At 44.1% G+C, this 23274-nt stretch overlaps 1 protein-coding gene across 2 annotated transcripts in view; it reads right to left on the minus strand.

Annotated features, from left to right (window-relative positions):
- KCNK13 (potassium two pore domain channel subfamily K member 13) overlaps positions 1-23274 on the minus strand; it is a 115960-nt gene that overhangs the window by 12330 nt on the left and 80356 nt on the right. Inside the window, exon 3 of one of the 2 annotated variants that reach the window (XR_012133722.1) lies at positions 1663-2825. Coding sequence is in view for 1 of the 2 variants with exons in the window: in XM_036991492.2 (XP_036847387.1) it covers positions 1933-2825 (893 nt within the window). In the remaining variant the exon portion in view is untranslated. Of the gene's footprint in view, positions 1-1167; positions 2826-23274 lie in introns of those variants that run through there. The other variant, XM_036991492.2, reaches the window with a different exon arrangement.

The raw sequence follows: 23274 nt of genomic DNA on the forward strand, positions 1-23274 counted from the left end.
AGCTTTAAAGCTTATGCCAGTTTTGGAACCTACTTAAATAGAGCCGTGTGTTTTCACATAACATCTCTTTGCAAAATCATTTAGTAAAACTGACCCTCTAAGATGTGCCTTGCTTAACCGATGTTCCCTGACTTCCTGGCACAGCTCCAAGGTCTCTAGGGACCTGGACTGGAGAAGCAAGGACCTGCTTTGTGCCAGGTCCCTGAACCAGGAATGTGGAGATCAAGAAATCCCCAGGGACAAGACCCAGCTCCTCTCCCCATCTCTAACGTCTAGTGCAGGGCAGAGCCTCTGGGGAGCTCGGTTTGTGATCAGAGCTTCCTAATAAGGATTTTGCAGTAGCTCCAGGATGCTCCCCTTTAAGAATGTTACAAGGTAACAGTGGAAGATCCTTAACGGGAGCCACACAGCCCTGGAGTTCAAAACCCAGTACTACTATTAGACTTCTGCCTTTGGATACTTCTGGCATGGCAGAGAAAATATTTGGGTTTGCCAGCTGAAGAAAAGACGACTTAGCCTGAAGAGGGAGCTGTTGAGGCAGTGTCCTGAAGCTGTGGGCCAGGAGCCTGACTGCCCCTTCAGGAGCTCTGATCCTCCTCCTTGCCGTGCACCATCAGCCCTAAGAGCTCACACAAGGAGCAAGCCCTTCATGCCTGTTTCATTGTATAAAAAACAAGACAGTTGGATACAACGGTTCCAAAGAGACCTCCCAGCTCTGATGCTTTCTCTTAACATTTCAGTTTCACCAGGCAAAGGTTTTCTGCCTTATCTTCTTTCTTGTGACTGTCTGACCTCATTTCTGAAAGTGCTGTATGCATGCCACTGTTTGCTTATAAAACAATAGCTATTTCTTTTTAACTTTGCTCTCAAACCCGAGAATGTTCTCTCCTGCATATCTGAAGAAGATCCACAGACCCTGCTACTAGCATGAACATTTTAAACTGCTTGGGAGTTCATGTAACCAGACCTGGTACCCTTCCAGAAGGCAGAACTGAAACAGATTAGACAAGAAGCCAAATTTCACTTTTTGGCTTAGAATGTTTCTCCAGCCAAGAATCTGAGATGATGCTCATATCCCTAAAGGTTAATTTCCTGTTTCCTTTTTCTCTGAGCACAATAAATGCCTATTTCATTAGGTACTCCCCCTGTCCATAATGAGCACTCATGTAATCTTAGTTAATAAAATGAGGATTTATTCAACTTTCAGTTCTAATAAATAGCCATTATCTTTGCAGTGGGCTCCAAGCCCTGGTAAAAATGAAATAGTCTCTGTGATTGTTCAGCGGGAAAATGTTAAGTTGTCTCCTTTAGTTACAAAAGTGTATTTCGCCACACTGTGCTGTAGTTTAAAGGCCTGAAACTGAATTTAGGTTCCACAGACACCTCATTCTGGCATTAAGATCTTAAAAATAAAGGCAAGGAAACACAAAGAGCAGAGAAGTGGGTATAAGAAGAGGGGTTTTCCTATGCATGGCATTATGGACAAATCTGCTTTGAAGAAAGCCCCGAGCCCAGACACTTATTCAAAATCCCTCGCCCCCCGTTTTTGAAAGGACAGGGAGAGGCGGTGCATTCAGCCATTTAGAGTTGCAGGGGAAAATTAGGGTCTCCAGGATTCTGATTTCCAAATGAAGAACAGATCAGCAGGAAATCAAGCCTTACCTAAACCTTTCTTCCTTCAGGCAGTTACAACCCTGGGACAAGCTGAGTACAGAAACAATGCAATGTCTTAGGCTACTTTTGTGAGTCATTCTTAAGACTTTAAGGAGGAAGGCTGTGAGGCTTCAGGTTCCCACAGCCTGGGAAGACGGCCGTTCGTTGGAACTGGGCTTGAAGAGGCAGAGAGGAGCTCCCGAGTGAAGCCAGCCCCACACAGGGGGGAGCCAGATGTCAGTCCCCTCGGCCTCCGGGCCCCCTGGCCACTCCCTGCTCCTACCTGTCCTCACTGGTCTCTGCCAACCTGTTATTCATTATGGCCAAGGCCCCCACGCCCCCTGAGAATTCACTGTCCCTGCACAGCGTGCTGGCCTGGTGGGGGCAGCCGTTGGCGGTTTCAGACAGCTGCTCCTGTTGGATGGCTAGTGACACCTTGCTGGCCGCCAAGAAGTCCTTCACAGAGATCATCTCCCCCGAGAGACGCCGCCCGTCCGCGTCGCTCTCCGTCACCCTATCTGCTTCTATGGAGATGCTGCACTGGTTCTGGACGTGGCCCGGCATCACCACGTTCCTCCGCGACCGCAACAGTCTCCTCTGGCATTGCGGACGGCACCCACCGCCCATCTTCCTCAGCATCCAGTTCACAGACTGTTTGATGAGGACGGAGATGACGTTGAACAAGGAGTAGATGCAGCAGACGCCCATGAGAATGAAGGCGAAGTTGGCGAAGCGGTAGAGGCCTTGGCTGTTGTACTGGGCGTTCTGGCTGCTGACCAGGTCCCCGAAACCAATGGTGCTGAAAGCCACGAAGCAGAAGTAGAGCGCGTCGAAGTAGCTCCAGCCCTCGATGGAGGCGTACATGGCGGAGGCGCAGCAGGAGATGAGCAGGGAGGCCGTGCACAGGATCAGCATGACGTAGTACACGGAGGGCTTCCAGCCAGCCGGGCCGCCCACCTCGTGCTTCCCCGGGTTCTTCGGGCTTTCCGGGGCCAGGGCCCCTTGTCTCCGGAGCTGCCGCTGGTGGCACAGTCTCATGACATGGGCGATGACAGTGATCAGGCGCTCCAGAAAGAGGTTGAAGAACAAGATGGTGCTTGCACACCCAATGAGGCCATAAAAGATCAGAAAGATTTTTCCTCCTACTGTTGCTGGAGTTGTCATCCCAAACCCTGTAGGAGACAAAAATCAGAGGAGACAAGAATGAGGGAGGTCTTTGCTGTGAATGGGCTCTAGATTGTGGTTTCAATGGTGGGCAAAGGACCTGAAGAAATGGTTCCATAAATGCACCCAGTCCTAGCCTTGGTAGGAATGAGAGAATTCTCACTTCCTTTTGAAGATGCCAAGTGTTGTTCAGAGCTTTGCTGCTGAAAACCACTATCGTGCAAATCATAAGGTACCTCTTCCTCCAGGGGAACCCAGGTTGCGGCAAACGGCTAGGTGATGAGAAGGCGGGCTGGGTTCCAGCCTCCCCTGCTGACTGCTGGATGCCCTGTACAGTACCCGAGCCCACAACCCCACTCAACAGACATTTTTCACACCAAGGCTCATACAAAGAAAGGGCTTATACAGACTCACTGGAATTCAGTTCTCCTATAAACACATGCAGAAGAGTGCCCTTCCAGAAGCATGGACAGAACTGGAGAAAGGACAGATGTGGTCCCTGCCCTCACGGAGCTCTAGTCTAGGGAGGTAATTGTGACATTATGCGGCAAGTGTTGTGGAGGAGGTACAGGAGCAGCAAAGAGGGGAGCCCATCTCCGACCTGGGGATCTGGGAACAGGCGTGTGTTGGTGACGGGGATGTTTCAGGCAGAGAAACAGTGGGTACCAGCATAAATAGAAATGAGAAATTTGCTCAAGATTTTCCTATCTTTTCAACAAAATTCTTCAAATACACACCTCCTGCTTTGGGAGTGAAAGTGGAGGTGTTGGTTGTGACAGATTGATAAAATAGTAAATGTCTCTCTTGCTTTTGCCTCTTATTGCTCAAAATTGCCACTTTTTAACCTTTCTACCCATGCACACAGACATGTTACTAAGAATGCCATTTGTAGGACAATGGATGTTGATGAGAAAAAGGAGAAATAGAACAGTGTAGTGATACACAGTATTTTTCACTAAGGGGCACACAGGGCTGGCCAGCCCACCCTGAGGGACGTGATGAGCTCCTTCCAAGCAAATGATTCAGTGACCTGAGACGGGTGATTTGTTTGAGGGCATGGGTATCAAAGCCACTCTGAATAAACACCACTCAAAAAATAAGTACTGATGAGCAGGCCTCTCTGGGTTCAGTTTTTTATGCCAATAAAACCTTCTTGTTTCCTTTTACTTTATTTTCAAGTTTAGTTTCCTAACTTGGGCCCTATTATTGGAATCTCAAGGGCTCACCCATCATCCTCTTTGCTGATAACACCTTACTTGTCTCCAAGCCCACATCTTTCTCTGTTGCCACAGCTCAGCTGCTGGCTGCCTCCCAGATCACCCTTGGAGGTGGTCAGATCAGACCTTGAGGTGGGTAGGCTTCTGGGATTACGACCTGCTCTCTCCTCAGGTAGAGCCAAGGGGCAACCTTTCCTAAACACCCTGGATACATACTGTGTTGCCATTTAGTTTTCCAATCAAGTTTTCCCTTCTCAGCACACAGGGTCTATGTTAGGGCAGGAAATTAACATCGTATAACCAACAGACTAGAGGGAGACAGTGAATTCAGCTTTTCAGCTGGATGACACAGGCTGATTCAGTAAAGAAGGAGCCGGCACGAGGGAATAACTTCACTGGGAGTTACATCTACGGCCCTTAATGGTACAAAGTAAATCAGACCCTCATCTCTTCTATGGAAACTCTTATTTTCAAAATTAAAGGCCCTCAGCAATTCTTGGCAGAGCAGGTCTCCTTTACTGGATATCTTCATTATGTAAAGAACTTGTCTTTGCTGTGTTTTCTCTTGTTAATATCCTTAATTCTTATCCCTAATCTCAAATTGGAATGACATGGTTGAAGCAGTGGAGATTAAAGAAAAAACGTACTGAGTTTAATGACTGAGTTAAGAGCAATGCCTTGTTCTCCCCAGTCCAGAGGAAAAGGGGGTAACCAAGGTGTCAGGAAATGAGTTTCTGGCTATTTAAGGATGTTGGCGCATGTCCTCTGGCTTGGTGAACTCCTGAAACAGCAGATCCGGGGACCGCGTCTGCACCGTGAAGACAGGAAAATGAAAGTTGGAGCCCCTGCCCCAAAGCTGTAAGGCCAGGAGTACTGCTGCTCTCTTCGTTGGAAACAACTGAGGCAGCAAGCAGAAAAAAGGAGAAACACTTATCTGGGATTGATTATTGACCGGACAATATTCCAGAAACTGGATAAAGTCACTGAAAACAGGGAAGGCCCAGAAATAGTAGAAGGTGTGTGTGGTGGGGGTAGGCGCTTGCCAACAATCAGAAGAGAACTTTCTCATGTAGCACAAGATTCAAACAGGCAAATGTTTCCTTTTCCAAAATCTTCCCTCTGATCCCAGAAGTCACTTCATTATTTTACTCCTGGAGAACAGCAGCAGCAGTCAGAAGGAGCTCTCAGCCAAAGGTAACAGCAATAATTTACTGAGCACCTGTTAAGTTCATGGGACTTGTCTTGCCAATGGGTTTCAGCTCTGGGCAAGCTCACTATGGATTCAATGTGACCAAAGAAATGACAGTAGAACATTCTTGGGTTGAAAGGGTTATACCCAACTTTATTTCCATGGTGGCAGGTCAGTCACTAGAATCTCGTCCACTCAGAGCGAGTCTGCGTGCAGCAAGCCGGTCTCTGCCTCTGGGTCCCTCTGTCCCCACAGCTGTCTCAGTCTCTGTCCTCGGCACTGCCACCACTCCAGCCTCGGCTCTCTTGCAGCCATGCCACCATGTCGCTCAGAGCCCTGGGCGGAGCTCTTTATATAGAGTCAAGAGCAACGCATTGCCCACACATATGTAGTGAGCTAGCTGACCAGGGCCAGGTGAGAATTCTGGCCACAGGAACCTTCATTTTCTCCACAGGACTGCACTAGGCATTTGGCCACACAATGGTGACCTGGACAGGGTAAGGTCCTTGACCTTAAGGAGGCCAGTGTTCAGGCTGGGACAGAGAAGCTGCTTACCTACAAAACAAGGTATAGTGAGCCACGGACCAAAACAAAGGCCCAATGGAGTTGCCCTGGCTTCAGGGTCCCAGCTGCAGCCTCCCTCGAGGGGAGTGACTCGCACACACAGGTGCACTGCTGAAGCCAGCCGACAAGCTTGATAAGCTGCTTTTTCCAAAGAATGAGACTACTAGTGATTTTATGACATGTTCCTGGGATGTAAAATATCTAGATTCTATCTTATTCATATGGTTCTATTAGAGAAAGGATATGCTGTAACCTTTAATTGATCACTGCCATCTTTTCAATCAGCAAAACTAAGAGAAAATAGTGGTGTCCGTGGAGACAGTGGGAGACAGCCTCCTCGTGTGTGCCCTGGAGGTGTGCCCATAGCCGTTCCTACCCCCGGAGCTTAAGGCAGTGTAAGCTGACAATGCAGGCTTCTTCCTAGAAAGCCTCCTCCTTTGTGAGCCTAATAGCACTGAGCACTAAGGACGTGCTGGACTGGGAATAATAAGCCTCAGGGTCCTACTTGGCGGAGGAAAAGGACGCAGGCTTTATCCAAGGCCTACCGCCTACCACCCATCACTGACTCCTCAGGCCTGTTCTGAGGGGCTGGGTGTTCATTACTAGTCCCATTTCACGGGTGAGAGGACTACAAAAACTAAGCAACTTACTGAAGCTGTAAAGCCAGAATTATAACCTATATTAGTTTTGTCTCCCAGGCCTTTCCAGCCGACTACTAAGGGAGGGCAAGCCACTGCCCAGTGTACTCACCAGAGGGAGAATGGAGGGAGGGCAATGAACCCCGTGTCTATAGTGCCGTGCTTTGCATAGACGCCCAGACCCTAAATCTGCCGATCTGGAACTAAAATCAGGGGACTGGCTGGCAGCAGAAACCGAAACCCTACAATTTTCATTTACTAAAACACACGTTTCTGAATGTATGCACGCCTCTTCCAACAAGCAATGTAATTAAATCTGCTTAAAAAACCTGTTTCACCCCATGCATTTCAGTCTCCGTGTATTTCACAGGCACACAGATGAAACTGCTTGTCAACGTGGTGCTTTTCGATAAACGTGGTGCTTTTCGATACATGGTTTTTTCCCTGTGCTGCAAGCCCAAGGTCTTCTGATTTGTGTGCATCCCCTGATCTGGGAGATGAGCTGGCTGACTGGGGGCTGGGGACTAGGGAAGACCTGGCAGTCTACTTTAGTCCAGTGTCTTTAAACCATTTCAGATCTGTTTTAATGTGACTGTAATGCCTCAGGCAGCTTCTGGGACCAAGCCAGGTTCCTTGGTGTCCCTGGGGCCAGAATGAAGCAACCAGGGGTCCCGTTCAACCCCAACAGAGCCCTTCATTCAGATATGAAGAGAGGAAAGCGGGCCAGCAGTCTCCCAGCCTTTTAGCACATGCTATCGACTACATATTCTTCTAAAACATTTAGTAGTAAAAAATTGAAAAGCTTTGCCTATATTTTTCAAACCACAAAGGTAGGGAGGATAAACCCTCATTTCCTAGTTCAGCAACTGTCAACATTTTGCCAATCATGTTTCTCCTATCCCACCCCAGCCCCCTTATTTGGGGGAGTATTTTAAAGTAAATCCCAGACATCATGCCATTTCATCCATTAATAATAATGTATCTGTAACTGACAAGGATTTTATTTCATCAGCCTAACCACATGCCACTATCATACCTGCCAAAATTAACACTAATTCCTTAAAACCAAATACTACCCAGTCCATATTCAAGTTTCTAAAAAACATCTTTTTACAGACCATCTGTATGAGTCAGGATCCTCACAAAGTCCATGCATTATATCTTTTAAGTCTCTTTTATTGAACTCTTTCCCCTCTAATTGTTTATGCCTTTGATTTGTTGGGTAATGTGACTTGCAGACTTGAATCACAATTTTCTTCTAGAAACATTTGAAAAAAAAGATGAATATATATTATGAGAGTACCCTTAGATACAGCAGCAAATCTCAAGCATGGCATGGGGACATATAAATTGGTATAAATTGTCTAAAAAGCAATTTTGGAATACGTATCAGACATCTTAAAAATACATCTTCTTTTCTGGTTCTCTATTTTTAGGAATATATTCCAGAAAGCATCAGAAATGTAACTAATTATGTACATTGATGTTCACCATGTCTTTACTTTTCATAATGAAAATCCTTAGCAACCTAAATGACAGATAATAGGGAAATGACTAAAGTAGCCATTAAAATTATATATACAAAGAGGTTTTAATGACTGGAGAAAATGGTAAGCCGAGAAAAGCAGAAACAGAGTGTCCTTGCTTCACAAGCCCGAGCTTGGTACATGGGGCAGCCTCATTAAATATTTGTTGGGTGGAGGTATAAACTACATGAAATATATTTATGCAGCTATATATATATATGAAGTTGCTTTGGCTGCCAGTAACAGCAAATCATACATGGAAGCAGCTTAAACATGAAGGGCACAGATTATCTCATAGAACATTAAATTTAGAGATAGGACAGCTCCAGGGATGGTTCACTGGTCAGCTTTAGAACGTGACCTACGGACTAAGACCCTTTCACCTCTCGGGCTCTGGCCCTGCCAGCATGTGCACAAGTTCCCCTCGTGCCAACAGCTTTAGGCATTACCTCCTCACACACTCATGTCTAGACTTAGAAAATGTTGTGTTCCTGCCCTGCATATGCCTTGATAAGGGCAGAGAATCCTTTCCAGAAATCCCCTGGCAAAATCCCCATTATATATCATTAATCAGCACCAGGTCACACGCCCAATTCTCAAACCAATTATCTACAAGAGGAATGGATGTTCTCTTAGACTGGCTGGGATTTACCAGACTCCCATGGGGGAGAGATGGACCCCAGGACTTCCAATGGCCACCACAAACATACACAGAAAAAAACACTATGAAGGGAAAGAGACAAAATTCTTAACCAGGTTATTTCAGGGTGGTGATAATATGGGTGATTGAATTTTTCCTAATGCTTTACAACTTTCATTACTTTTAAGTTGAGAAAAATAAGTTAAAATATTCTGGAAGGTTTCCTTAGATGGCAGGCAAACACCCACCCAGAAGAAACCTCTCTCTTTGATTCATTCTTCTCAATATACCAAGAAATCAAAGTCTAACTTGCATTAGCTTTTTCATGATCTTTTTGATTTAGAAAACTTAAGCCTCTTTGTGTGGGGTGAAAATTACATAGAGCTTTGTGGGTACTTTTTAAAAAGACCCTCACATTTCAACTGGGATGGAAAAGTGGAAGACCAGACCCCATGGATTATTCTTAGTGGGACTGTGGGGTATGGAGGGTTTCCAATGATCTCACCAGGCACATTGTCTTTCCTTGGGTTGAGAACCACAGCTGTTAGAGCTGCAAAGGACTACACAGCGTTCTAGACACGCCTTCTCTGTTACAGGTGGGAAAACTGAGGCACCAATAGGCCAGGCAATCTTCATAAGGGGTGGAAGTGTGGCCTGAATCTAGGTTCCTCAACTAGACTGCCTTCCTTCGCCCATGTTGCCTGTGCTACATCATCTCCAAAGATGATTTTGAGCAAACTGCTCCCATCCCTGTAAGCACCTGCTGTTCCTCTTATTAAGAGGAGAAGCCTATTTCTCTTCTCCTTGAATCTTGAATGACCTTGAGACTTGCTCTGACCAATGTTGTGGAAAGTCATGCTCTATGCTTAGAGGGGAAGGAGCTGTCCTGCCAATGGGTTTCAGCCCCCAGACAAGTTCACTATGGATTCAGTGAGACCGAAAAATGACAATGGAATGTTCTTGGGGTGAAAGGGTTTATATACAACTATATTCCCATGGTGGCAAGTCAATCACTAGAATCCCATCCACCCAGAGTGAGTCTGCATGCAGGAAGCCGGGCTATGCCTCTGGGCCTCTCTGCCCCCGCAGCTGTCTCAGTCTCTGTCGTTGGCACTGTCACCCTCCAGCGTCTGCTCTCCTGCAGCTTTGCAGCCGTGCCACCATGTTGCCCAGAGCACTGGGCACAACTCTTTATATAGAGTCAATAACAACATATTGTCCACACATGTTTAGTGAGCAAGCTGACCAGGGCCAGATGAAAATCCTGGCCATAGGAACCTTCACTTTCTCCACAAGGTCTAGCAGTTTTATATTTCTCCCTGGATCCCTGAGCCACCTCCTAAGAAGTGTGACCACTCAGTTGGAGAGAGAGGCCCAGCCCTCCCCAGCCTTTCTGGCCTCTCCAGATATTGAATAAATCCATCTTGGACATTCCAGCCCTAGTCAAACTCCCAGCTGAATAGTTTCATGAGTTACACCAGATGATACCTCATGGAGCCAAAGAACCACCAGTGAGCTCAGCAGAGCCACAGAATTGTGAGAAATGCCCATGAATGTTTTTAAGCCATAGATTTGGGGAGATTTGCTACACAGCAACAGATGATGAAATGTCTTCTCTCTGGGACTTGCGATTTTTTCAACAGGCATCTTCGTCGCCCCCTCCACCCCTCCAACTCTTCCCTCCATTCTTCCTTGATAATTAGGTGTAAGGACCTTAAAGGAGCTTCAAGAAGAGGCCTACAGGGGGTTGGAAATTTAGTGGAAATCCCATTTGTAAATCAAGCTAACTGTTGAGGCTGTTTGATATTAAGAACAGATACCAATAGGCCCTGAGGGTGCTGGAAGGGTGGGATGAAGGGGGCATTCTACTGTTGATACATATTTGGGTTATTTCCAGTTTGGGGCTATTATGGATGGTGTTTCTACAAACCTTCTAAAACAGATGTACACATTTCCCTTGGATACATGTACTCAGGAGTGGAACTGGTAATTCATGAGACACGTACATATTCAGCAAAGTGGATGTACTGGCTTACCCTGCCCTCATCAATTCTTGAAAGTTCCAGTTCCTTCGTATTCTTGCCAATATTCACTTTAACTATCCTGGTGGGTACACAGTGGTTAGTTAGTATTTCCCTGATGTCTATCAAGTTGTTCAGCTTTTCATATATTTTGTGGTCATTTGGGCATCTTCTTTAGCACCTGTTCAGTTATTTTTGCCCATTTCCTTTTTTTCCCTGTTGACTTCTAGGTGACATGGAAACAATGAAGCTCTAAGCTTCAACTGCTGCAGTTAAGGGTCCCAGGTTTTCTCAGTGAATTTACTGCTTCATTTGTGTAAGGGCGTTGGGTTGTGTGGATAAAGTGAAGGTTCCTGTGGCCAGGATTCTCACCAGGCCCTGGTTGGCTAGCTCACTACACACGTGTGGGCAATAAGTCATTATTGACTCTATATAAAGAGCTGTACCCAGTGCTCTGGGTAACAGGGTGTCATGGCTGCAAGGCTGTAGGAGAGCAGAGACAAGATTGGAGTGGTGGCAGCGCCGAGGACAGAGACTGAGATGGCTGTGGGGCATGGGGGGGAGAGGCCCAGAGGCAGAGACTGGCTTCCTGTATGCACACTTGCTCTGAGTGGAAGGGATTCTAGTGATGGACCTGCTACCATGGGAATAAAGTTGGGTATAAACCCTTTCACCCCAAGAACACTCTCCTGCCATTTCTTTGGTCACACTGAATCAATAGTGAACTTGCCTGGGGTTGAAACCCACTGGCAAGACAGGTTGCATGCAATCTGCTTGGCCAACCTTGTATCTTGCAAGGCAGACATCACTTCTTCAATGGAGAATTATTTCTAACATTTCTTATGCTAGCCAATATTCCCTATGGTATAGATTTTGATAATAGAGTGCTTAATAGCCTCCTTTTGAGAATGGTTTCTAGAAAAGGCACTTCCACGGACTGCTAACTGCCTCTCGGGCATGAATCAAAGTTAACTTAAAAACACACTTACTTGTTTATAATGAAGTACTTCATGGTAAGTGACTACTCAGACAATGTAATAACACCAGAAAACGCTTATGTTAACACCCTGTCAGGAATTTTATCTGACAAACAAGGGCTTGAACCTGATAATTGGAAGGTGTAGTTTTGCCTCAAATGCTGACAGACCCTGTAGGAAATAACTCCCATTCATCTCACACTTGGGTAATCCCAGTACACCAGCAGGAAGAAGGCAAAGGTATAAACTAATGACTCAAAATCCTTTATCATGATCTGAAACTTTTAAAAGTCACTCCTTTCCCATGCCAAACACTGTTGAGTTCTTCAAGATAGAATTCTGCCAGTAAACAGTTTTGGTTCAATGGGATTTCACCCTGCACCACGTCTGTGTTCACCATCATCTTCCTTCCACCATAAGCTAAAATAAGCAGTCCCTATTAGTTATTAAAATCAAGCTAAAAATGTCTGTCTTCTGGCATGGTTCTTTCTTCACAAGCAACCACTGGAAAATTAACAAGAAGGAACAATAGCATCTGTAACTAGTCTTCTCTGGGCCTCTGTGGGTCTTCCTTGGAGGTCTGGCAACATGCCCTGTGGCTCCTGTGTGCATTACGGATCAGGTCTGTTCAGGAGCACCTCTGGGGAGTCCTACAGGGGAGGAGCTGTCCCGTGGAGGGACTCCTGCATTCCATCCAGGGACTGCATCCAAGCCATGCCTATTCCCTCACCTATTTGGAAACGAGCTGGAGGGACAGGTGACAAGATGAAGTTAAAGTAAACTGATATTTACTGCATGGTCAGATGGGTAAAACCTAGTCTTAACAATTTGCATTAAATGTTTAGAAGATTGGACCCTGTCTTTTCACAGAAGGAAAATACAGCTTGTTAGTAATTCTTTAAAAAACACGTATGGGGAGAGAACCAAGATGGCGGCATGAGTAGAGCAGTGGGAATCTCCTCTCAAAACCATATATATTTTTGAAAATACAACAAATACAACTAATCCTAAAAGAGAGACCAGAAGGCACAGGACAACAGCCAGACTACATCCACACCCGTGAGAACCCAGTGCCTTGCGAAGGGGGTAAGATACAAGCCGCGGCCTGAGTGCCCCTCCCCCCAGCTCCCAGTGGGAGGAGAGGAGTCAAAGCGGGGAGGGAGAGGGAGCCCAGGACTGCTGAACACCCAGCCCCAGTCATCCGGACCAGAGTGCAGACACAGTGCGTGCATGGGGTCCTGGATACTAGGGAAACAGGACAGTAAGACCTGTGAGTGGGTCCCCACAGCCGGCGCACCCGGGACAAAGAAAAGCGAGTGCTTTTTGGAAGTCTTAAAGGGACAGGGACCCCACAGCTGGACAGAAGCGTCCCGGGACACTTAGCTCAGCAGCTGCAAATCTGGGGGAACTCTGGGCACCCGAACTCCTGCAGCACAGCTCAGAGGCCCCTCACAGATATAAACAGCCTCCTGGCCATTTCCCCTCCAACACGGCTGCACCATATTGGAGAAGCAGCCTGAGGGAGGCCATGCCACAGCAACTGCAGCGCTAAATAAACTCCATAGCGGCCGGGCAAGATCAGAAGCCCCATCTGCACACAGCTGCCCAGCACAAGCCGCTAGAGGCCGCTGTTCTCCCAGGGGAGGAAGGCCATAAACTGGCAAGAAGGGACTTTCTCTTACCCAACACACACGCCAGCTCCCCACAAATATATCTATCACCATGAAAAGGCAGAAGAAATTGATATATTCAAAGAACACAGAGGCAAACCCTGAGGAGATAGACCTAACCAGTCTTCCTGAAAAAGAATTAAAAATAAAGCTCATAACCATGCTGATGAGCTCAGAGAAATATGCAAGAGCTAAGGGATGAAGTCTGGAGGGAGATTACAGACATCCGGAGGGAGATTACAGAAATGAAACAATCTCTGGAAGGATTTATAAACAGAATGGATAAGATGCAAGAGGCCATTGATGGAATAGAAACCAGAGAACAGGAACACATAGAAGCTGATGCAGAGGGAGATAAAAGGATCTCCAGGAATGAAACAATATTAAGAGAACTGTGTGACCAATCCAAAAGGAACAATATCTGCATTATAGGGGTACCAGAAGAAGAAGAAGAGAGAGAATGGGATAGAAAGAGTATTTGAAGAAATAATTGCTGAAAACTTCCCAAACTGGGGGAGGAAATAATTGATCAGACCATGGAAGTGTACAGAACTCCCAACAGAAAGGACCCAAGGAGGACAACACCAAGACACATAATAATTAAAATGGCAAAGATCAAGGACAAGGACAGAGTTTTAAAGGCAGCTAGAGAGAGGAAAAAGGTCACCTACAAAGGAAAACCCATCAGGCTATCATCACACTTCTCAACAGAGACCTTACAGGCCAGAAGAGAATGGCATGATATATTTAATGCAATGAAAGAGAAGGGCCTTGAACCAAGAATACTGTATGCAGCGTGACTATCATTTAAATATGAAGGAGGGATTAAACAATTCCCAGACAAGCAAAAGTTGACGGAATTTGCTTCCCACAAACCACCTCTACAGGGTATTTTAGAGGGACTACTCTAGATGGGAGCACTTCTAAGACTGAATAGATGTCATCAAAGAACATAAAATCAAAGCAAAGAAAGCAGACCAACCAAATACTAACTAAAGGCAAAAAATAAAATCAACTACCCACAAAAGCAGTTAAAGGAAGCACAAAAGAGCACAGAATAAAACAACCAACATATAAAGAATGGAGAGGGAGGAATAAGAATGACCAGACAGTGTTTAAAATAGCTCAATAAGTGAGTTAAGTTAAACAGTAAGATACTAAAGAAGCTAACCTTGAACCGTTGGCAACCACGAATCTAAAGCCTGCAATGGCAATAAGTACATATCTTTCAATAATCACCCTAAATGTAAATGGACTGAATGCACCAATCAAAAGACACAGAATAATAGAATGGATAAAAAAGCAAGACCCATCTCTATGCTGCATACAAGAGACTCACCTCAAACCCAAAGACTATAGGAACAAAGAAAGACTGAAGGAACAAAACAGCAGCAGAATCATAGAACCTAAGAATGGACTAACAGTTACCAAAGGGAAAGGGACTGGGGAGGATGGGTGGGAAGGGAGGGATAAGGAGGGGAAAAAAGAAAGGGGGATTACGATTAGCATATATAATGTAGGGGGGGCATGGGGAGGGCTGTGCAACACAGAGAAGACAAGTAGTGATTCTACAGCATCTTACTACGCTGATGGACAGTAGTGTAATGCGGTTTGTGGGGGGGGGGGATTTGGTGAAGGGGGTACCCTAGTAAACATAATACTCTTCATGTAATTGTAGTGTAATGACAACAAAATCAATTAATTAATTAATTAAAAATAAATAAATAAAAATAAAAAGCTGCAGATTAGTCAATGAAATAAAAAAAAAATTGTGAGAAAAAAAACACGTATGGGAATGCCAGAGCAGTGATGAGAAATGTAAAAGAATCTTGGGGTAATGAGAAACTGGGACAAGTACCTGAGGACACAGGTGCAGGAGGAGTCAGGGCTGTGTGCACGCTGCGTGAGAAGGGGAGGTCATCTGTCCTTCACAGGCTAGCCAAAGCCTGGATAAATCTTTATAAATCATCTAAAGAAAGTGTTTAAGGAGAGAGGCTTAAAATATGAAAATCAAGTGTTCACCATCAAAATTTACTTCATCTTGGATCATTTCTCGATGCTGAGGTGAGAACTATTGGCAGGCACGTGTTGATATGACAGTCAAAAAAGGCAGTATTTCAGTATTTATTGGTTTCCAAAAGCTGTGCTAAGGTCATGGGTGGGTGGAGGGTAAACAGGAGATAGTTTCTGCTCCTCCAGAGCATCAAACAGGTCCAGGAGATAAAGAACTTTCCAGAAACCACACACAAGAAGGAAGCTTGCACCAAGTTGCTTATCAAATCAAGTAAACTCCTTCTCTGAGGCCACCTGCCTATGACAGAAAAGATGGATGGAAAACTTTGGTCAAGGCTCACACGTTTATTTACAGTATGAAAAGTAACCGGAAAGTGAATGAGATGGAAGGAAACTGGTTATATAGCACAGAACTCCTGAACTTTACACACTGTATATTCCTCAAGGAGCTTGTTCACCTGGGGATGTCCAGGCCTCATCCCCAGAGATTCTGATTCTGGGAATTGAATGGGGCCAGAAAACCTGCCCTGGAAACCAGCACCCACAGTGATTGTAATACAACGACCACGAGTCCCACTTCAGGAAAATTCTAAAGCACGGCCCCCCAATTTCCCTGCCAAAGCCCAGCAAGGGTTATGATACCCCTGGGGTCCTCGAGGCAAAGGCAGCCCTATTTCTTGTGTATGTTAATATGTGATGCAGGAAGTGTTTCAGATGGTACATCACCTCAAAATGAGTTGCCTTCTGGAGCTCTGGGTTCACTGTGGGGCCATGACAGCTGCAGCCATGATGACAGTGGCCCCTCTCCCTTCAGACTGAAATGACTTCCCAAGTATTTAAGGATTTTTTACTTCGTACTTTACCTATTGTGACAAAGGAAATGAAGAGAAGGAAGCGTTACTTCTCAGCCAACCCACCTTCTGGAATGGAACCAGGTGGAGGTCATGGATTACTGGGGTGGGGCGGGAGGGAGATGCAGGAGTGTGGCCGAGGGCTGAGGCGGGCGCTAGTTCTACATCAGCTTTCTGTGCGGACATTTGCTGAGCACCCGCCGGCGTGGCGGCCCGCCTTCGTGAGGGACTAGGCCCAGAGGCCAAGTTCTCAGTGGTGCGTCTGGACTGTGGTACCTGAGCCACTGCTTCCAGAACAGTCTGAGGAGCTTTTTGATGTAGACCCCTGAGCCTTACTGGAGCAGTATCTTTGGGGCTGAGCCCAGTTCCCTGCCTGGATATCAGTGATTATCCTACAGCTGGAAAATCACTGTCCTAGAGTTTTCCATTCAAGGAAGGATTGCTCAGGGATTTAACAGATCAAAGGGAGACTGGCAATAATTTCCCACTTTCGGGAAGCTTATAGCAGCACTTTTTTTTTTGTTTTGCAATTATACAGTTAATTACTGCATATCTAGTGATGAGAAAGAAATGGAAATTGATTGATTTTAGGAATTTCTTCCTTCATTTTATGATCTACTGGATCTTGAGTCCTGTAAGAGTGGTAAACCTCTTTGGGTCCTTAAACACAGGCCACTTGACTGTGTATTCCAGTTTCTTGAGGCAGGCAGAATGGTATGATAGAGGATGATACAGAATGAGGCGTGGATTAGTACAGATTAGAAGATTAATAGACATAGGTTAGAATGAAGATGCTAACGATGATGTCAGCTTTCATGTCCGAAGCACTCACTCCGAGCCAGCCACTACTTTTGTAGTATTTTCTACAAAATCACTTCTCCAATCCTCATGCCATCATTGTGAAGTAGGAATATTATTTCCCCCTCTTACATGTATGAGAAATCTCAAGTACAGAGAGGTCAAGAAACTTGCTCAAAGTCACACAGCCAGCTAGTTAAGGGGTCTGGGTTCTAGTCCAGACTACTGATAACCTGTGTGTGTGATGGTCACAACTTATTCTGGTTGTCCCTTTGGTAAAATTTGGTAAGATAGGTGGCTCAGATGAACTCTAAGGACCTTCAAATTCCAATGTGCTGTGATTTTGGTGTGCAGAGCATGATTCTAAGCTCATCCTGTGTATTTGAACAGCCTAGGATTCTGGGGAGGGCTCACCTTGGGTGTCCATGACATCTTCTACTGGCTAGGCAGGTAAATCTAAAGTCTACTTGAAAAAAAAACTCTGTCTGTAACATAACTACAAGGACATCACAGGCTGATTTAGAGCATGTCCTGAAGCATCCACTGTGTGCGTGAGCTATTGTTCTGCAGGAGTTATTGTTGTAGATGCAGAAATTGTGGGTCCTGCCTAAAGTTAAGGGTATCTTTGGAAGCTGCTATTTTTAGGGTTATTCCTCCTTTCTCATTTTGTTAATGGCAAAGCATCTGTGACAAAAGATTATGACATCATATGTAGTAAAGATTAAACTATTTTCTAGGTCATTTCTGAGCTAGGGGATGTTTCTAGACTCTAGTGATAACCACAGCTTACAAGTCAAAAGTATATTACTGCTGTGTGAATTGTAGAAGCTGAAAACTGGGATGTGACACATGGGATTCTTTAAACCATTTGCATTATTACAAGTCATAGTAATTTTTGTACTCAAAGGTAACAAAAATTGGTGTCATGGGATTCAGAATACATCAGCTCTCCAAAAGGAATTTTACAGATTTTGATTCCCTGAAAGACATCCCAGAGTCCTGGGGCATTTAGCACTATATTTTGTGTTTTTCTCAAGCCCTTTGCCTCCCCACAAATATTTAGCTACTATGATGGTTGGAATAAATGCTGTCATTATTTCTGACTTCGACCTCATTTAAAGGGGAGAAAATAATTTGATTTACTTATCTCAAGTAGGTGTCCCAATTTCAGTGTTTCTTAATTTTTAAATCATGAAAACTACTCCTTAAAAGCAAGCACATATAATTATGTTCTCTCTTGAACAAAATTGCCCACCCCCAGACTTTGAAGAAATGATTCAATTAAGTAGAATATTACCACAAATCAGGAATGTAACTGATGAAAGGTGCTTTTTCTTCAACATGAGTGGGAAGATCTGGCTTCAAGACCTTTTGAGGAATGATGAAAATGTGTCTTTATTTTGATAGACATCTGGATAAAGCACATGTGAATCTGCCTGTCTTTTCTGACCTTGTCGCTGCTGACAAGAGGGACGTAAGGCTCCCCTGGAGAGGTGGTAGGTGGTATACACAGCAGATGAAGCCCACCGATTCGGCTTGACATGGGACGGCTCCCAGCCCACCTTCTCAACACCTTCCCTCCCCCACACCAGCTTCTCAGTCCCTATTGGGATCCCAGTGTTTCCAGAAATCCAGTGTGAAAGCCAAAGACCTAGAGAATATTGGTGGCTTTCTCTTTTATGGTTTTACTTAGATATATGATATAACAAGAATGAAGCATGGCCCAGGGATTCTGGCAGAATCAAATGACTTAAGAAATAAATGTTATTTACACTATTGTAACATGTTTTTCCTCAGCTGCACATCTTCCCTACCAACTCATGAAATTTCCTGTGTTAAAGACTGAAGGTTCATGTCCCCCCCAAGTTTCATAACTTGAAACTGTACCCCCAATGTGATATATTAGGAGGTGGCCTATGGGAGGTAAACAACAATGGATGAGGTTCTAACAATGGAGCCCCTATGATTGGCGCCCTTATAAGACACACCAGAGAGAGCTTGCTCCTCTCTCTGCTCTTTGCCCTGTGAAGACACAGCAAGAAGTCGGCTGTCGCAACCCGGAAGAGGCTCCTCACCCAGAACCCAACTTTGCTGGCACCGTGATCTCAGACTTGTAGATTCGAGGACTGTGAGAAGTAAACTCCTGCTGATTATTGGTCACCCAGTCTAAGGTATTTGTTATAGCAGCCTAAGACAGTACATTATTATTGTACCATCTTGTACCCTGCATTACTTAGAAGTTCCTAGAAACTTTGGCAAACATCCTCATGTTTGCTATGCAAATTAGCTCTAGGGAACCAAACATCCCTATGGAAAATCAAATTTTTTCTTTCCTTTTCTCCCTTTTTTCCTTTTCTTCTAGTTTTCTGCCTCCCTCCGTCCCATCCCACTGTTATAAAAAAAAGAGTCTTTAGGGACTGACAACTCAAATCTTATTCTTTTTAGAGGCACCTTCTGGGCTGTATCTAAGTGAATCACGGTTCTGTAATAAACTATTCTTTGAGGGTGCTCTACCGGGGCGTTTTCTTAAAAACGTTTAATTTTGATATTATTAATTTCAGAAAACAGTTTAACTTTCTTTTGCCCAGAGCAGGTGGCGAGCCCTTTGCAGAAAGCACTGTGTTGCTTGTGGCACAAATGGAATTGGTGTAATAATTTAACTGCCAGAGGAAGTGTTTGAAAATAGCATAGCGAGTCATGGCGAAAAGGGCTGATGCAATTGCATTTATTTTCCCACTGAAGGAACAACACTGAAGACAGACACGTTCCATGAACTCAGGTTGTTAACCCGAATTTGAGGGTCTTTCAAAAATTACTTTAAAAAATGCAACGTGAAGTTAAGAGTCAGAGACCAGGTCTGAGATGCTGGGTGCAAACCAGGATTCCAGCTTCCCCTGAATCTGCTGCGCTTCTTGTCAATTACACTGCTTATGCTGAGTAGGGTAAGATTTGGGCCGGGCGGCTGGAAAAAGGCAAAGTCATTGTTACCCACTGGGGGATGGAAAGAAGAGTTAGCAGCTGCATGTGCTAGGTTTCAACCCTAAGCTTGGTCTCAGTGTCATCACACTGGAGGCTTTCTGGGGCTGACACAAAGTGACTTTCTTCTGATCTGACATCATTTCTAGTTGTACTGGCAAAACAAGCTCTATGATGAAAGTTGACCTAATTTGTCCTTTTTCCCCTTAAAATTCTTCTTTACCTTTATCTTTCTCTTCTCTGTAATGTGCACTTAAAGTGTTCTTTCTCCTTAGCAGTTTGTATTCTCGGTCCCTGCTCATTGACTCAACAAATATTTATTGCATGCGTACTGTATACCAGACACTGAGCTAACTCTCACCAGGAAGTAACACATCACCTCTCAGCTTCCTTCAACTGTGTTTCTTCAAGAATTTATATTTTCTTTCTCCACGAGTTTCTGCTTCCTTGCCGGTATTTTTCACATGTTTATTGGCCCTTTGTATCTCTTTTTTTATGCATTCCTATTCAGGTCAGTCAATTTTCCTATTAGGGTATTTATTGTTTTTCTTACTGATCTGTGAGAACGTGTCATAAATTTTTCAGAAAATGAACTCATCATCTGTTCTGTATGTTGAGGTATTTTCCCCAATTTATGTTTGTCTTTTATAAACAAAAATTTTTGTTGCTATGCCAAAGTTTAATGTTTGTGTAGGAAAAAACATCAATTTCCATCAGTCTTCTTTTGTGGCTTTTGGCTTTGGGAATCATAGGAAAATCCTTCTTTATCCTAATAATATACTTGTATTCACATCGAGTTCTAATTTTTAAAAACAATTAATTAATTCCTCTTTAACTGTAGGGTCCTAATATTTTAAAAATAGTTTCTCAGCAGCACCATTTTTTTAATGATTCTTTATGTCTTTTTAAAATTTTTTTTAGATTTTGTTATCAATAATCTACAATTACATGAAGAACATTATGTTTACTAGGCTCTCCCCTTCACCAAGTCCCCCCCACAAACCCCATTACAGTCACTGTCCATCAGTGTAGTAAGATGTTGTAGAATCACTACTTGTCTTCTCTGTGTTGCACAGCCCTCCCCTTTCCCCCCACCCCCCCACTTTATGCATGCTAATCATAATACCCCCTTTCTTCTTCCCCACCCTTATCCCTCCCTACCCTCCCATTCTCCCCAGTCCCTTTCCCTTTGGTAACTGTTAGTCCCTTCCTGGGTTCTGTGATTCTGCTGCTGTTTTGTTCCTTCAGTTTTTCTTTGTTCTTATACTCCACATATGAGTGAAATCATTTGGTACTTGTCTTTCTCTGCTTGGCTTATTTCACTGAGCATAATACCCTCTAGCTCCATCCATGTTGTTGCAAATGGTAGGATTTTTTTTCTTCTTATGACTGAATAATATTCCATTGTGTATATGTACCACATCTTCTTTATCCATTCATCTACTGATGGACACTTAGGTTGCTTCCATTTCTTGGCTATTGTAAATAGTGCAGCAATAAACATAGGGGTGCATCTGTCTTTTTCAAACTGGGCTGCTACATTCTTAGGGTAAATTCCTATAAGTGGAATTCCTGGTTCAAATGGTAAGTCTATTTTGAGCATTTTGAGGAACCTCCATACTGCTTTCCATGATGGTTGAACTTATTTACATTTCCACCAGCAGTGTGGGAGGGTTCCCCTTTCTCTACAACCTCACCAAAATTTGTTGTTGTTTGTTCTTTTGGATGGTAGCCATCCTTACTGGTGTGAGGTGATATCTCATTGTGGTTTTAATTTGCATTTCCCTGATAACTACCAATGTGGAGCATCTTTTCATGTGTCCGTTGGCCATCTGAATTTCTTCTTTGGAGAACTGTCTGTTCAGCTCCTCTGCCCATTTTTTAATTGGATCATTTGCTTTTTTTTCGTTGAGGTGCATGAGCTCTTTATATATTTTGGATGTCAACCCTTTATTGGATCTGTCATTTATGAATATATTCTCCCATACTGTAGGGTACCTTTTTGTTCTATTGATGGTGTCCTTTGCTGTACAGAAGCTTTTCAGCTTGATGTAGTCCCACTTGTTCATTTTTGCTTTTGTGTCCCTTGCCCAGGGAGATATGTTCATGAAGAAGTCACTCATGTTTATGTCCAAGAGATTTTTGCCTATGTTTTTTTCTAAGAGTTTAATGGTTTCATGACTTACATTCAGGTCTTTGATCCATTTCGAATTTACTTTTGTGTATGGGGTTAGACAGTGATCCAGTTTCATTCTCTTACATGTAGCTGTCCAGTTTTGCCAGCACCATCTGTTGAAGAGACTGTCATTTCCCCATTGTATGTCCATGGCTCCTTTATCATATATTAATTGACCATATATGTTTGGGTTAATGTCTGGAGTCCCTAATCTGTTCCACTGGTATGTGGCTCTGTTCTTGTGCCAGTACCAAATTGTCTTGATTACTATGGCTTTGTAGTAGAGCTTGAAGTTGGGGAGTGAGACCCGCCCCCCACTTTATTCTTCTTTCTCAGGATTGCTTTGGCTATTCGGGGTCTTTGGTGTTTCCATATGAATTTTTGAACTATTTGTTCCAGTTCATTGAAGAATGCTATTGGTAATTTGATAGGGATTGCATCAAATCTGTATATTGCTTTGGGCAGGGTGGCCATTTTGATGATATTAATTCTTCCTAGCCATGAGCATGGGATGAGTTTCCATTTGTTAGTGTCCTCTTTAATTTCTCTTAAGCGTGACTTATAGTTTTCAGGGTATAGGTTTTTCACTTCTTTGGTTAGGTTTATTCCTAGGTATTTGATTCTTTATGTTTTTAATTAGAGAACATAATTTGTTTTTTGATCATTTTTTTCTGACAGCAATCTGAAATCCCATGGAGGGTTATTCCCAAGCAAGCCAGGAATGGGGCTACATCTCCAATGTTGGTCAGAGGCAGTAGGACAAAAGGCCCTTAAACTCACTTGTTTTTCTATTATTTTTCCCCAAACCTGGCCAGATAGGGGACCAGAGATGGCTGTGGGCAGAATCTCAAGGATGCATCCCAAAACCTCTCCTTTCTCCCCTAGCTCAGGGAATCGTTTATTTATAAAATTAAGGTATCGATATATAATCTTGTAAAGGGTTCACATGTGCAACACTGTGGTTACCACTTCACCCATATTATTAAGTCCCCCTCCCACCCCATTGCAGTCACTGTCCATCAGCATAGTATGATGCTATAGAGTCATTACTTGTCTTCTCTGTGCTGTATTGTCTTCTCCGTGCCCCCCATATTGTGTGTTGATTATAATTCTTAGCCCCATTTTTTAAATTAAGGTATCATTGATGTACAATCTAATGGCGGTTTCACAACAGCCACAGAGTCCCTACTTGTCTTCTCTG

This window comes from Manis javanica, chromosome 8 (genome assembly GCF_040802235.1).
Source record: "Manis javanica isolate MJ-LG chromosome 8, MJ_LKY, whole genome shotgun sequence".
NCBI lineage: Eukaryota > Metazoa > Chordata > Mammalia > Pholidota > Manidae > Manis > Manis javanica.